This window comes from Octopus bimaculoides, chromosome 11 (genome assembly GCF_046866305.1).
Source record: "Octopus bimaculoides isolate indiv1 chromosome 11, ASM4686630v1, whole genome shotgun sequence".
NCBI classification, from domain to species: Eukaryota; Metazoa; Mollusca; class Cephalopoda; order Octopoda; family Octopodidae; genus Octopus; species Octopus bimaculoides.
Window position 1 is genome coordinate 36,535,367 of NC_142938.1, and position 13,658 is coordinate 36,549,024.

The 13,658-nt window shown below is 36.6% G+C and overlaps 1 protein-coding gene across 1 annotated transcript in view; it reads left to right on the forward strand.

Moving 5' to 3' along the window:
- LOC106876981 (ribosome quality control complex subunit NEMF) overlaps positions 1-13,658 on the forward strand; it is a 119,267-nt gene that overhangs the window by 100,766 nt on the left and 4,843 nt on the right. The window contains exons 30-32 of the mRNA XM_089359819.1: positions 3,995-4,051; positions 7,656-7,759; positions 8,237-8,280. Of these exons, the coding sequence (XP_089215945.1) occupies positions 3,995-4,051; positions 7,656-7,759; positions 8,237-8,280 (205 nt within the window). The remainder of the gene's footprint in view (positions 1-3,994; positions 4,052-7,655; positions 7,760-8,236; positions 8,281-13,658) is intronic.

Below are 13,658 nucleotides of genomic sequence, written 5' to 3' on the forward strand. Positions count from 1 at the left end.
AGGGATGTAAACAAGCCAATACTGATTACCAGGCAGTAGTAGTTGTTGGTGGTGGTGGGACACACACACACACACATGATGGGCTTCTTTCAGTTTCTTATTTCTTTATTGCCCACAAGGGGCTAAACATAGAGGGGACAAACAAGGACAGACAAAGGGATTAAGTCGGTTACATCGACCCCAGTGCGTAACTGGTACTTAATTTATCGACCCCAAGAGGATGAAAGCAAAGTCGACCTCGGCGGAATTTGAACTCAGAACATAACGGCAGACGAAATACCACTAAGCATTTCGCCTGGCGTTCTAATGTTTTGCCAGCTCACCACCTTTCAGTTTCTGTCTACCAAATCATCTTACAAGGCTTTGGTTGGCCCAAAGCCATAGTAGTAGACACTTGCCCAAAATGCCACAAAAAGGGACTGAACCCGGAACCATGTGTTTGGGAAGTACACTTCTTACTACACAGCCATACCTACATCTTTACACAGCCTGCATTAATGGAAATTTTATTTGCTAATTTGGAAGATTAGCTTTCATTATGATCTTTATGACCACACATTTGTAGCAATGTTAAAATTTTATTCCAAGGACAATTTTTATACCTGTACATTCTGGGTCCTGCATGTACAAAAGAACAGTGGTTCTTATCTCTAGACATTACAGTTATATTATTTAGTTGTTATTTTTGATTTGAAAGTTGCATCAATATTTATTTTGTTTAACTTATCAAAAAAAAAAAACCCAAAAAACCTCAAAGAAAATAATCTGCCTCTTGGAAGACAGGTGTGGCTGCTGTGTGACAGGATGTTTACTTCCCAGCTACATGGTTCTGGGTTCAGTCCCACTGCACAGTGCCTTGGGCAAATGTTTTCTACTATGGTCCCAAGTCAACCAAAGCCTTGTGAGTGAATCTTGTTGCCGGAAACTGAAAGAAGTGAACCCCAGAGTTTGGGGTTTAACTAGTAGTAACATTGAAAATCCCCCATATTGATGTGGTGATTAACTTTACTTGTTAGTATAGTTACTACTCTCATCTCTTATTGAGATTTTACAACTAGCTACTTTGCTTGTTGCAAATCGTGACTGATGGTCACTTTGTTTACTACATATTGCTTGCTAGAGCAGACTCTGGCCATCTCTCTGGTGACCAGGTGTTCGTGACTGAGGATGAGAAAACTAGCTCAAAACTGAATTGGTCTTGCAATCCGGTTATCTGCTGGAGGGTGGTAGGGCTTTGCTCTTTTGCTGGCAATATATATGTACAGGGTGAAATGCTGCACCTATAACCAGTTGGCAGAAGATCTACCTGGCGGTCTTGTAATAGTAACATTGAATAGCCATATTGATGTGGTGATTAACTTTACTTGTTCGTATAGTTACTACTCTCATCTCTTATTGAGATTTTACTAGTATATACATATATATATATATATACACACACACACAAGATCGCCTTGATTGTATCGAGAACAATGAAAACTTTTTGAAAACTTCGCATAGGCTTCTGAGCAGGTATTGCTAAGTATTTGGCAAAATTTGATGCAGATTCTCTGCTCGACTTTTTCTGTCATGGTCAATGCAATGATCATGTGCTGCACACTTCAAAGTAGTGCTGTGAGCAGCAGAACTGAGCTGGAATGTTAGGACTTTGTGTGCATGTGTGGCATGCACACAGGGTCAATCTGTGCCAGGCGGCTTCACTCTGCGTGCTTTGGCTTCATTACAGTGGCAACGGTCCAGATACTTATTGATCAGACAACGTATATATATATATATATATATATATATCATGTTCCTTCCAGTTGAAGAGTGTAGACTCAAAATGTAAAAGACTTTCTCACCTTCCTGAGCGTCAAACTAATACATGTGTCTTCATCTTTTGTTTGTCTGTAAATTTCAACTATATATTGTACGCTCATGTGGTCGCACCAGTTTTATCCTACTTTAATGTCCTACACTTTGGACTTACTACTACCTGAACTTTCTGCACCTCTCCTCATCTACATACCAGCATTCCACCTGGATTACCACTGGATATACATATGGATTTCACTAGACTCTTCTGTTTATGAAAAATCATTCCAGTACACCACGATGTTTGAACCTTTTTGAACTTTTTTGTACTTTCTGTTTTTTCTTATTCTGTTTTCTCTTCATCCGTCCATGATTGACCACTAAATCCACAAGTCTTTTTTTCTCTCTCTGTTTATTTCCTCGTTTTCCTTTCTGTTGAAGAGAGTAGGCTTGAAACATAAAAGACTTTCTAATACATCTGCTTCTTGTTTATACACTGGTCTTTGTCTTCTGTCTTTCTGTAAATTTCAACTTTATATATATATATATATATATATATATATATATATATATATATATATGTATGTGTGTATATGTATATGTGTGCAAGAGAGACGATTGTGCTGGTATGGACATGTGGCAAGAATGGATGAGGATAGCTGTATGAAAAAGTGTCACACCCTAGCAGTTGAAGGAACCTGTGGAAGAGGTAAACCCCGGAAGACCTGAGACGAGGTGGTAAAGCAAGACCTTCGAACTTTAGTCCTCACCGAGGCAATGACTAGTGACCGGGACCTTTGGAAATATGCAGTACGTGAGAAGACTTGGCAAGCCAAGTGAGAGCATAAGCTGTGACCTCTGCCAGAAGTGTAGCCAGCTCACTTATTCGTATCTTTACTTCATTGGACACTAAACTCTACTTGCGAAGACCTGTTGAGGCAAGTGAATTTGAAATCTGAAATCGAAATCGAACTGAATCCAACGACTGGCACCCATGCCAACCTCTCCTTCATTGGACACTAAACTCTGCTTGCGAAGACCTGTTGGGGCTAGTGAAATCGTAATTGAACCATATTGGATGACTGGTCACTGCACCAGTGGAGCACTCACAGCACTGTCGAGCGTGTTCATTGCCAGAGCAGCTGTCTGGCTTCCGTGCTAGTGGCCCGTAAATAGCACCATTAGAGCGTAATCGTTACCAGCGTTGCCTTCTCGCATTTGTGTTGGTGGCACGTTAGAAAATCATTCGAGCGAGGGATTATATCTATCCAATATACTGCCGGTAGAATACCCAATTATTAATACACAAGTGTTTTTTATTGCATGGCAATTAAACAACTGAATGTAATAAATGGGTGAGGGTAAAAAGTTGTTTCACCCTTAATTTATATGGCAATAAGAAAATGGCGGGGATCAAGAGGTGGTATTCATCAACTTTTAGACAAATTATGTATATTTATTTACTTAAAAAAACCCAATTATAATAATATACATACATGTACAACATATTATGCTTTACATATATAAAAAATACCAGTAATTATTAAAATATATAACATAGAACATAGAAAGTAGAATAGTAGAATAGTTTCTATGTTCTACGTTATATATTTTAATAATTACTGGTATTTTTTATATATGTAAAGCATAATATGTTATACATGTATGTATATTGTTATAATTGGTTTTTTTAAAAAAATAAATAGACATAATATAATGTCTAAAAGTTGATGAACACCACCTCTTGATCCCCGCCATTTTCTTATTGTTGTATATATGTGTATATATGTGTGCAAGAGAGACGATTGCGCTGGTATGGACAACAAAGAGGACAACAAAGGCTAAGGCAAGACAAACAGCTCAAGTCATGTACATTATTATTATTGGAAAAATTTAGTCTTACATCTGTTTCTTTCATTCTCTCTTCCTCTCTCTCCAACTACTGTCATTTACTTCTCCTCCTTCTCTATCTAGGATTCTTTCTCTCTTATTATTTGTGTGTGTTTAGCTAAATACACTTCATCTCTAAAAATAGCTCTTTACTTCCTTAAAATTTTCAATATTATTATTATTATTATTATTATTATTATTATTATTATTATTATTATTATTAGTGATCTTGTATGTTGCTTATATGTCCATGATAACAATTGCTTTATGAATTTGATTTTATTTTTGTATTTCTTCTTGTTTTGCAAAGGATGAGGAATCTGATGAAGACAAAATGGATGAAGAGGATCTGACTCAACAAGCAACAGTAGGTGATCAGTCTCTCTATGTTGTGGTTATTTTGTTTTAGATGAAATGAGCAGAAATTCTTTGTTCAAATTCCATTGAAGCTATTAATGTAACCTTAAGCAGAAGTTATCAACATGCATATAAAAAAAGCGATTGGCAAGTCTAAAAGAGATGATTGAAAAGTTGCAATAGCTGCCCAGTATTTTAATTGTTGCATGCAATAATGTTATTCAAATGTAATCCTTTGAGTTCATCAAAGCTTTCAATTTTGTTGTTTTCTTTCCTTAACAGGAAGTGTCAATAGTTATTAAATAAACATTATCATGTTCATAGCTGCTATTTGTAGTTTCATGGATTTGATTAAACTACTGTACATTTCAGAGCCTAACATCATCATTGTCATCATTATGATGAATATCAACAACAAGAATGGGATATAAGTCAAAGGAAGGTGGGAGGCATCTGCATAAATGCTTGACCTGCTATGAATAACAGCCATATTTTCCTTAAATCACTCCCTATTATCTTAAAAAGGGAAGGAAACATTAACTTATCTAGTCCTAGATACAGTATGTTTGATAAAAGGACAGGATGTTTACACCTAGAATGTCTTGGATCAAATGACTGTCTGATTTGCATTAACCCTGGAAATAAACAAATACACAAAAATGGAATCTTAAGTATAAAAATTGCAGAGATACAGAAACATTCATTAATATTGAATTTATCTTGATGTGGTGAAGGTAGAATTAGTTGAATAAAAGTATAACATGTATATTTCTATCATTGACTTAGCTTGCTGGAAAACTTGGCTATGCTGTTACATAGTGCTCCCACTGTTTACCTGACATAGCCATAGTATATGACCACAGCTAAATATTTTGGTTCGTGGATACAGCACAAGACTGGTGATAAGATACGAAACCATTACTCCTTATTCAGTTGTCCTACACCAACTTGGTCAGCTACATCTCTACAGACAGGTGGAATAGGAGTAGTTAATGGCCTGTTATTGTTTTCTGATTTTGAGGATGTTACATGAAAGTTGCAACAAATTTAAAAATAATGAATTTTAAGCTATTGATTTGTGGCTGGAAGCAGTGTGTTTTCACATGATAGATCATCATCATTATCATTTTGTGTCTATTTTTCCATGTTTGCAAGGGCTGGTTGAATCCCAATATCTCACCACTATTCACGGTTCTTTGTCAAGGTACGCACACAAAGAAGGAATAACCAGCTTTGTTGTGTATGTCATTATTTTTGGTATAGTTTATTTCCCTCTCACCAGTCCACCTTACTATGTGGGCTGGGTGAATTTTATTATGCACAAGAGAGGTTGTCTGTAGTGGCACTAAAGAGTCATCACAGTACTCTTCCCCATTCTTTCCTTTCTTTTTGTTATATGCCTCATATGTCTCATATATTGAAGGCACTTAGCTTAGTGGTTAGGGCATTTGGCTCACGATCATAAGGTTCAGTTTCCAGCGAAGTGTTGTGTCCTTGAGCAAGACACTTTATTTCACGTTGCTTCAGTCCACTCAGCTGGCAAAAATGGGTAGTACCTGTATTTCAAAGAGCCAGCCTTGTCACACTCTGTGTCACGCTGAATATCCCCGAGAACTACGTTAAGGGTACATGTGTCTGTGGAGTGCTCAGCCACTTGCATGCTAATTTCACGAGCAAGCTGTTCCATTGATCATATCAGCTGGGACCCTCGTTGTCATAACCAATGGAGTGCCCCTCCTACCCTACTATGTCTCATATACCTGGGTAGCAGATAATTTCAGTCATTGTTCTGTCTCTGACATGATACAGTAAATTGAACAAACCTTTCTTTTTGTTAAATTTCTTTACAGTTGATGATACCTAAAATACAGGTCTCCTTCTAAGATACTGGAATTTGTGCATACCATGTTATTTTTTCCTATAGATAGATGATTGTACAATAGTAATGTTTTTAATGGTTTTCCTTTATCAAGTTTTCAAACTGTGACATTAATTCCTTCTATTCAGTTACTATATTTATGATCAACATTTGTCATATATGGACAATATGGCTCTAGTTTGTGAACATTATATATTATCCATAATATCATTAGATTAAATTAGTTTTTTGGGGTTTTCAACTATATTTTTTTCCTCACAAACTTTAACAAGTTCCAGCATGTACAAGATGATACTGTTAGCATCATAGTAGACAGACAAGAAGCATCATATGTAGTGTGCAAGAGAGGTGACTGCGCTGGCATGGTCATGTATGTGTTGTGTATGGATGAGGACAGCTGTGTGGAAAAGTGTCACACCCTAGCAGTAGAGGGGACCTGTGGAAGAGGTAGACCCAGGAAGACCTGGGATGAGGTGGGGTAGCACGACCTTCAAACGATGGGCTTCACAGAGGCGATGACAAGTGATCAAGACCTTTGGAGATATGCTGTGCTTGAGAAGACCTAGCAAGCCAAGTGAGACTGTAACCATGGCCTATGCCAGTGCAGCATAACTGGACCATTTAAGAGTACCCTTCGATCATTGGGCAATAAACTGTGCTTGCAAAGACCTGTTGAGTCAAGGGAGGTCATTATCATGGCTGATACCAGTACTGCTTGACTGGCACACAAAAAGCACCATTCGAACATGGTCAATGCCAGTGCTACCTGACTGGTTCAATGCCGGCAGCACGTAAAAAGCACCATTCGAGCGTGGTCAGTGCCAGTACTGCTTGACTGGCTCTCGTGCTGGTGGCATGTAAAATGTACCCACTACACTCTCAGAGTGGTTGGCATTAGGAAGGGCATCCAGCTGTAGAAACTTTGCCAGATCAGATTGGAGCCTGGTGCAGCCTTCTGGCTTGGAGCCCTCAGTCAAACTGTCCATCCCATGCCAGCATGGAAGCAGATGTTAAATGACAACGATGATGATGATGATGATGATGATGCAAGCAATAAAAAGCCACGATTCATTGCTGCTAACTGTAACCCAGAGCTGTGGTTAATACATAACTAAATAGCCCATAAAACTAAGGTTTTCATCAGCACCACACCAGACAACTTCAACAGCACTATCCTGAAATCAATATCTCTTCCATCTGATCTAAAACAAAGACATTCATCAAATTGACTATAAAATTAGCCTTCCTCTTAGATCGGTAATCTTTACTTAGTTGTCAGCCCTTTGTGTTTAGGAAATTTAAAGGAATTGCAGCTACCATTCATTGCCCAATCATTTCTGGCTTGCTTTTGAGACATTCACCACCAAAGTTTCTGGATATATCAAACCAAACTATACAGCAATTTGTACACACTATCCATGATTGTCATGATTAGTCTTGCAGTGGACAGAAGATTAGTATATCTTCTATAGTAGATTTGTGAACCCTCCCCACCTTTTTGTCATAGGTCTACCTGAACTAAGCTCAATAGATTTATTTAACATCAACCCAGATTCAAATTGATGGTCATGTAAATAGTAGGATATTTGTTATTAATTATTTGAAAAGTTTTGTTAAATCAACTAGGATGAAAAGTAGTTTTGATATTTGTTGTTAACTATTTACTAATTATTTATTAATTGAACCATGTCAAAGAAAGTAGTCTGATGTGATTTTGTTTTCCTTTTCTTTCCAGGATGCTCAAGTGTTAGACTCACTCACTGGATGGCCAGTTGCAGAGGATGAATTATTATATTCAATATGTGTAGTGGCCCCGTACAACACCCTTCTTAACTACAAGTTAGTGATTTGTCTCTTTGTTATTGTCTTTCCACCACCGCTTTTAGTGTGATGGTTGACCAGTTGAACCTTTGAAAATTAGAGCAAATATATGCACTACATATAGGAGGATTTTTTGTTCTCATTTTGTGTATAATTGTAACCACTTTTTGAAATTACAACTGTAATTGTCATTGCAATCACACGACACTTTGATTAATAAGCTCTCCAATCATTTTTGGGAACTATCTTAGAGATGGAAAGAGAAAGTGTGACGAGGGAAAAAAGAAAAGAGAGAGAAAGAAATGTTGGACTCTAAAAGAATGAGAGAATGGCGAAAAGAATGAGAGAATGACAAAATGGAGAGCTGAATTTTTATTAATATGTAAATAGGGCATTTTTTACTTTACAAATGGAATCATTAATTAAAAGTAATTTTGAAGACAAAATGAACTGTTTGATAATTATGTTCAGTATATTTTGTACATTGTATTTTAGGTATAAAGTGAAGTTGTTACCAGGATCTACTAAAAGAGGCAAAGGTAAGACAAACTTAGAGCTTTCGTTTTAGCATTTTAGATTATATAATGTTACATTATATAATGTTTATATGACAATGTGTTGCATCATAGTGTATTATATTCACAATCGAAATAATTATTGCTTAGGAATTAGAGTTGTCAATGAGATTGGGAAAAATGAGAAAGATAGTGAATGCTTGCACTTGAGCACATAAATCTGAGATGTGAAATAAATTATTTTACTTTTGAGTTGTATGTGTGTGTGTGTGTGTGCGCGCTCGCGCACACACACACACATGCACACACACCACACTCTCTCACACACTAACACACTCACCAGGTCACCCTGAAAATAATGGTTGTTCCAAAATCTAAGGTAAATTCAACCCAGTATCATTCTAGGATCTTTACTGTTTGGCTGCTACTTTTAAATTTCTTCAATTTCTGTTTCAGTTGATTTCATATTTGATGTAATGATGTAGTTTTATATGCTAATCATTGACATGAAATTCATTTTCACCATAAATCAATAAATAAAGTGTTAATGGCTTTTAAAGTTTGCAAATTTTGAATAATTTTAGCCAATTGTAAGCCGCAGACACATTCATAGCTGTTTCTATAGTAACAAGCCAAGCTCTTACCAAGCTGCTTACTCACATGGGCATTTTTTGCTTATTAAATGGTGCTTGTGAGATGTGCTAAAAATAATAGCTAACTAGGCCTTAAATCATGCACCAAATATTTTTTTGGGTTTTTGCATAATTGTATGACTTTCCATGTATAGAATACAAATTTATAAAAATTTTCTGAAAATTTCAAAAGATAAAAAAGTTATGAGGGTTATGTGGCCTGTGTAAAGCAGAATTCCACCAGTGTTTCATTTCTTTACAGCTGACAATATGTGCTGTAATGCACAAAGCGACAGCTTCCAAATCCTAAAATGTTTTTACTAAACTTTGAAATTTCCACTAGTGCAGACAAACAGAAAAGACCCTCACTCTTCATTTGAATCAATAATGTTTTTAACTTCATGATGTCAGTTTTATGGAGCTGAAGTCACTTCTGCTCAATTTCAGCATAACCAATAAATCAAAATGCTCATCATCAATGAAATATTTCAAATTTCACAATAATTGATTATCTGAAGGTGCAAGGTTAGGGGAATATGGTTGATGTGTAAGCTTTGTCCAACCAAATTCTTCAATTTTAGAACTAGTAATTCTTGTACTATGGAGATGCACATTATCATAATGGAGAATAACTTTTTGATTGATCAAAGAGTACTTCTTCTCTTTTGGTTTTTCATTCAGTCGGTTGAATTGGTCACAGTATATAAGAGAGATGTGACTGGTTCAAGTGAATAGCCATGCCTAAACAGACAATGGTGCATGACACAGTACTGTTGATTGCTGGATCCTGTCAAACCATCCAACCCATGCCAGCATGGAAAACAGATGTGTAGTGAACACTTGAGTGAAGTTCCTCTCTCCTTTTATTATATACATGGGCATTCGAACTTAGCAGGTAACAGGTAGCCTTTGGCCACTATTTGGACTCCATTGTGTCCACCACTCTGATTGGTTGGTGTTGGCGCAATTTGTCTCTCTGTCATGCCAATTTGCAGCATATAACCAATCAGAGCCCCTAAATAAATCATGTGAGACAGCCTGTTCTCAACCCAGTTTTGAGCCTACAGCTCCTTATAAAAAAACACAGCTTCTCTTCGTCTTGACGTCTTTGGTTCCAGACCTTTTAAGGTCTAGCCGCTGACCACAAAAGACAACACCAGATGACACCATCCGTCCAACAACATTATGGCAACCTCTGTCTTTGTCGCTACCATCATCTCCTTAACATTGTCAACATCTCTCTACATACACTGCTCAACCAGCAACTTGCACAGGTTCCAATACTTCATTGTTTGTGAATTACTTCACCATGGATCAGCAGTGAATATACAATCTGCGAGAACTCCTGTACCAAGTGACCCAGGCAGCAGCATTACAGCCACAACTTCACGTATGGCATGTACGGCAACCGGCTCTGCATCTTGGCTGCAACTTCTTGATACAGTATTTCAACTACCATGTACAATTAACTATGAACTGGTACTTTCATTCTTGTGCCTATGAATATTCTTCTAACTTCTCATTATAGACTCTTTCACTATCCACTTGTACTTAACACACATGCATACATCCATGCCTATACACGCATACATTTTGTTGTCTGCATGAAGAGACATTTTTTTTTCTGCATATTTCTTCCATGTTTGTACTCTTGCATTGTTCATACAACTGTTTTGCCATGCTTCATTTTTCTTTGCCTTTCTATCGCACATGTACATTTCACCTACCTTCCTTTTGTTCGACCGTTTGCAGTCTAAAGTCAACCCCAGCAGCACTTGAACTCAGAGTATAAAGTCAGATGAAATGCCACTAATCATTTTGCCCAATGTGCTAATGATTCGGCCAGCTCACCACTTGAAATTTGCATCAAATATTAACCAACCTTTACAGCAAGATCTCTCAGTTCAGCTTAACTATTCTATCTATGGCAAAAGAATTCAAATTCACTAAGGTTAGCGCAGTCAGTACAATGCTACAATCTAAAAATGAGAAAGTCAAACAATACCATAAAGAGTGGTAAGAAGTGGAAGCTTCCAGGCAGCTGTGAAGAAAGCAGAAATGTGCTGAAAACATCAGGAGATTGTTGGAGTAATCTGTCAAGGACAGTTTAAACTTGGCAGCTACAGCACCAAGAGGTGAAGAAATGCCAATATCATGAGTAAAAGTGAATTCCTAGTGCAGAAGGTTTGAGAATTACAGAAGATCACCATGCAAAAGCAGTAGGGGTTTGCCTGCCAAGGTTCTTGTTTGCAGTAGGATCAGATACTCTAGTGACCATTGTCCTAGATAAAACTCTAGAGTAAAGACCAGGTAAAACTTCTTGTGTGCTGTCACTGATCAACAAGACAACATGAAACTGGTCTCAATAAGGGGAAATAGTTCTCTGAGATTGCATGTAAGGCAACAGTGTAAGTTAAAAGGAAGCTACAGTTCGCTGTATTTTGTATTCATTTCTTTTTTGCATCTGTTATTTTTTATTATTGATTTTCTATATAAATGAAGCTATATCCTTTAATGTGCTGCTTTTATTACATAAACTGAGAAGATACCTTGCAGAACTGTCATTATTTTAACAATTGTAGTCTGTGCTCTTGCTCTGTTTATTCCATTGTAGCACACACGAAGACAGAAAGTGTCACTGAGGAGGTCACTTCCAGACAATGGACTTGAGTTAGAATAAGAGCAGTAATAAATGAGTGAAGAACTAATATATAGTATGGCGTGTGTTTATTTGTCAAAAAAAAAAAACAAACAAAAAAAAAAATGACCATCCCGAAATGCAACAATATCTGTTTCAGTACATGGCTTCACATCAGGAATCTTGCAACACAAATTCATAAACATATATATATATATATATATATATATATATATATATATATATATATACATATATATATATATATATATCATTCAATATACACAGTTTCATGCTGTGGAAACACAATAATTTGGCAGATTTATATATTATGCCTTGTGATTCCGAGCAATCCTTCAGGCTGGCCAGGCTTTTTCATTTAAGCCAAGACAACTTTTGGGATTTGAGGTTATCTGAATTGGTTGGTGTACACATACATGTATGTATGTGCATGTGAATAAACTTGCATTCATGTAGTGGGTGTGATTGTCACTTTAGTACACAAGTTTGTGTAATTTGGTACTGTTTATGTATGTACATGTGTGTATTCCATATATAAATGTGACTGCATGTATGCAGGTGCATATACGCTTGTAATCCATTAATATTGGTTTCAATCAATTGTAAATACACATCTACATACACACACAAATATATAACAGTAAATGTATGTGTATATATCTGTGAATATAAAAGTGAAAGTATGTTCCACATTGTACACCAGTATTGCACCTATATACACATCTTTTCAAAGTAAAAGACATAGGTTACATAACTTTTTCTAAATTTTTCCCTTCTGGCTTCTGAAAGAAAAACTAAAAATACTGTATTGTAGTTCGCTTGAAGTATTGTGTATTGTTCGTAAAGAATAAAAAGTCTTGAATGGTACAACAATGTACTATAATACAAAAATTGGACTATATAACTGTTGTAATTTAGTTATCCATAGTCCGATAATATTTTGGAATACAATTCCTTCTTCAGATATTCTTAGATGGAGTCACTGCTAAAACCGATTATAGCAGCGACTCCATCTAAGAATGTCTGAAGAAGGAATTGTATCCTGAAATATCATCGGACTATGGGTAACTAAATTACAATAGGTATATAGTCCATTTTTTGTATTATAGTACATTGTTGTACCATTCAAAACTTTTTATTCTTTAAAAATACTGTATACCCCAAGCACTGCAAGAGACATTAGTCAAAGCATACTCAGTTGAAAAGTAATACAAGGTTTGCACCAAAAGTAGTAAAAAAGTGGGCATAACATTTTTATTAACTGACTTAAATTAATCAAATTTTACATGTTCAAATTCCCTCTAAAGTAACCCTTCTTATTCTTCTTCACTGCAAGCAGATAATGGGTTCCAAAGAGAACCAACATACCATTATTGAGGTCTTGACAAAGGAGGAGTGCAGGCTCTCTAACATCTACAGAATGCTACAGGTTGTTCACAGAGATGATACCAATGACAAGACCAATGTACACCAATGGGGAGGAAGTTTAACAAAGTAGAAACCACCAATGACAACATACCATATAGTGGAAGACTCTTAATTGCAACTGTTGACACAAATCGTCAGAAAGTGGATAAAATGATTTGCATCAACATACAAGTCACAATGCCTTACAGAAGGTGCTGGAAGACTGGGGATTGGGAGGTGTGGGTGCCTTGACAGTTGACACGTAATTTGAAGGTGAGAAAAATGGAAGTCTGCTCTGATCTGCTGGAAGTATCTGAAACCAAAAACAGCACATCTTTTTCTCCAGTCTAGTGACAGGGGATGAAACATAGGTGTATCTTTACCTGTTTGAAGTTCAAAACTCAGCAATTGACACAAAAAGTTATGGTGACGGTTTTGGGAAAAGACAAGGATATGAGTTTCCTTGATATTCCAGAATGTGGCTATCCCAAGAACAGCAAGCAGTACATTCAGACACAAAAAGCTTAAAGAAACCATTAGGAGGAAAAGACCAAACAACAATCTAAAAATAATTTATTTTGACCATGATGATGTGCAGTCACACACAACTTTGGCAATAAATCAGGCAATTACACATTGGAATGGTCATTGGTTTCCCATCAACTGTACAACCCAGATCTGGGGCCCTCCAACTTTCACCTACT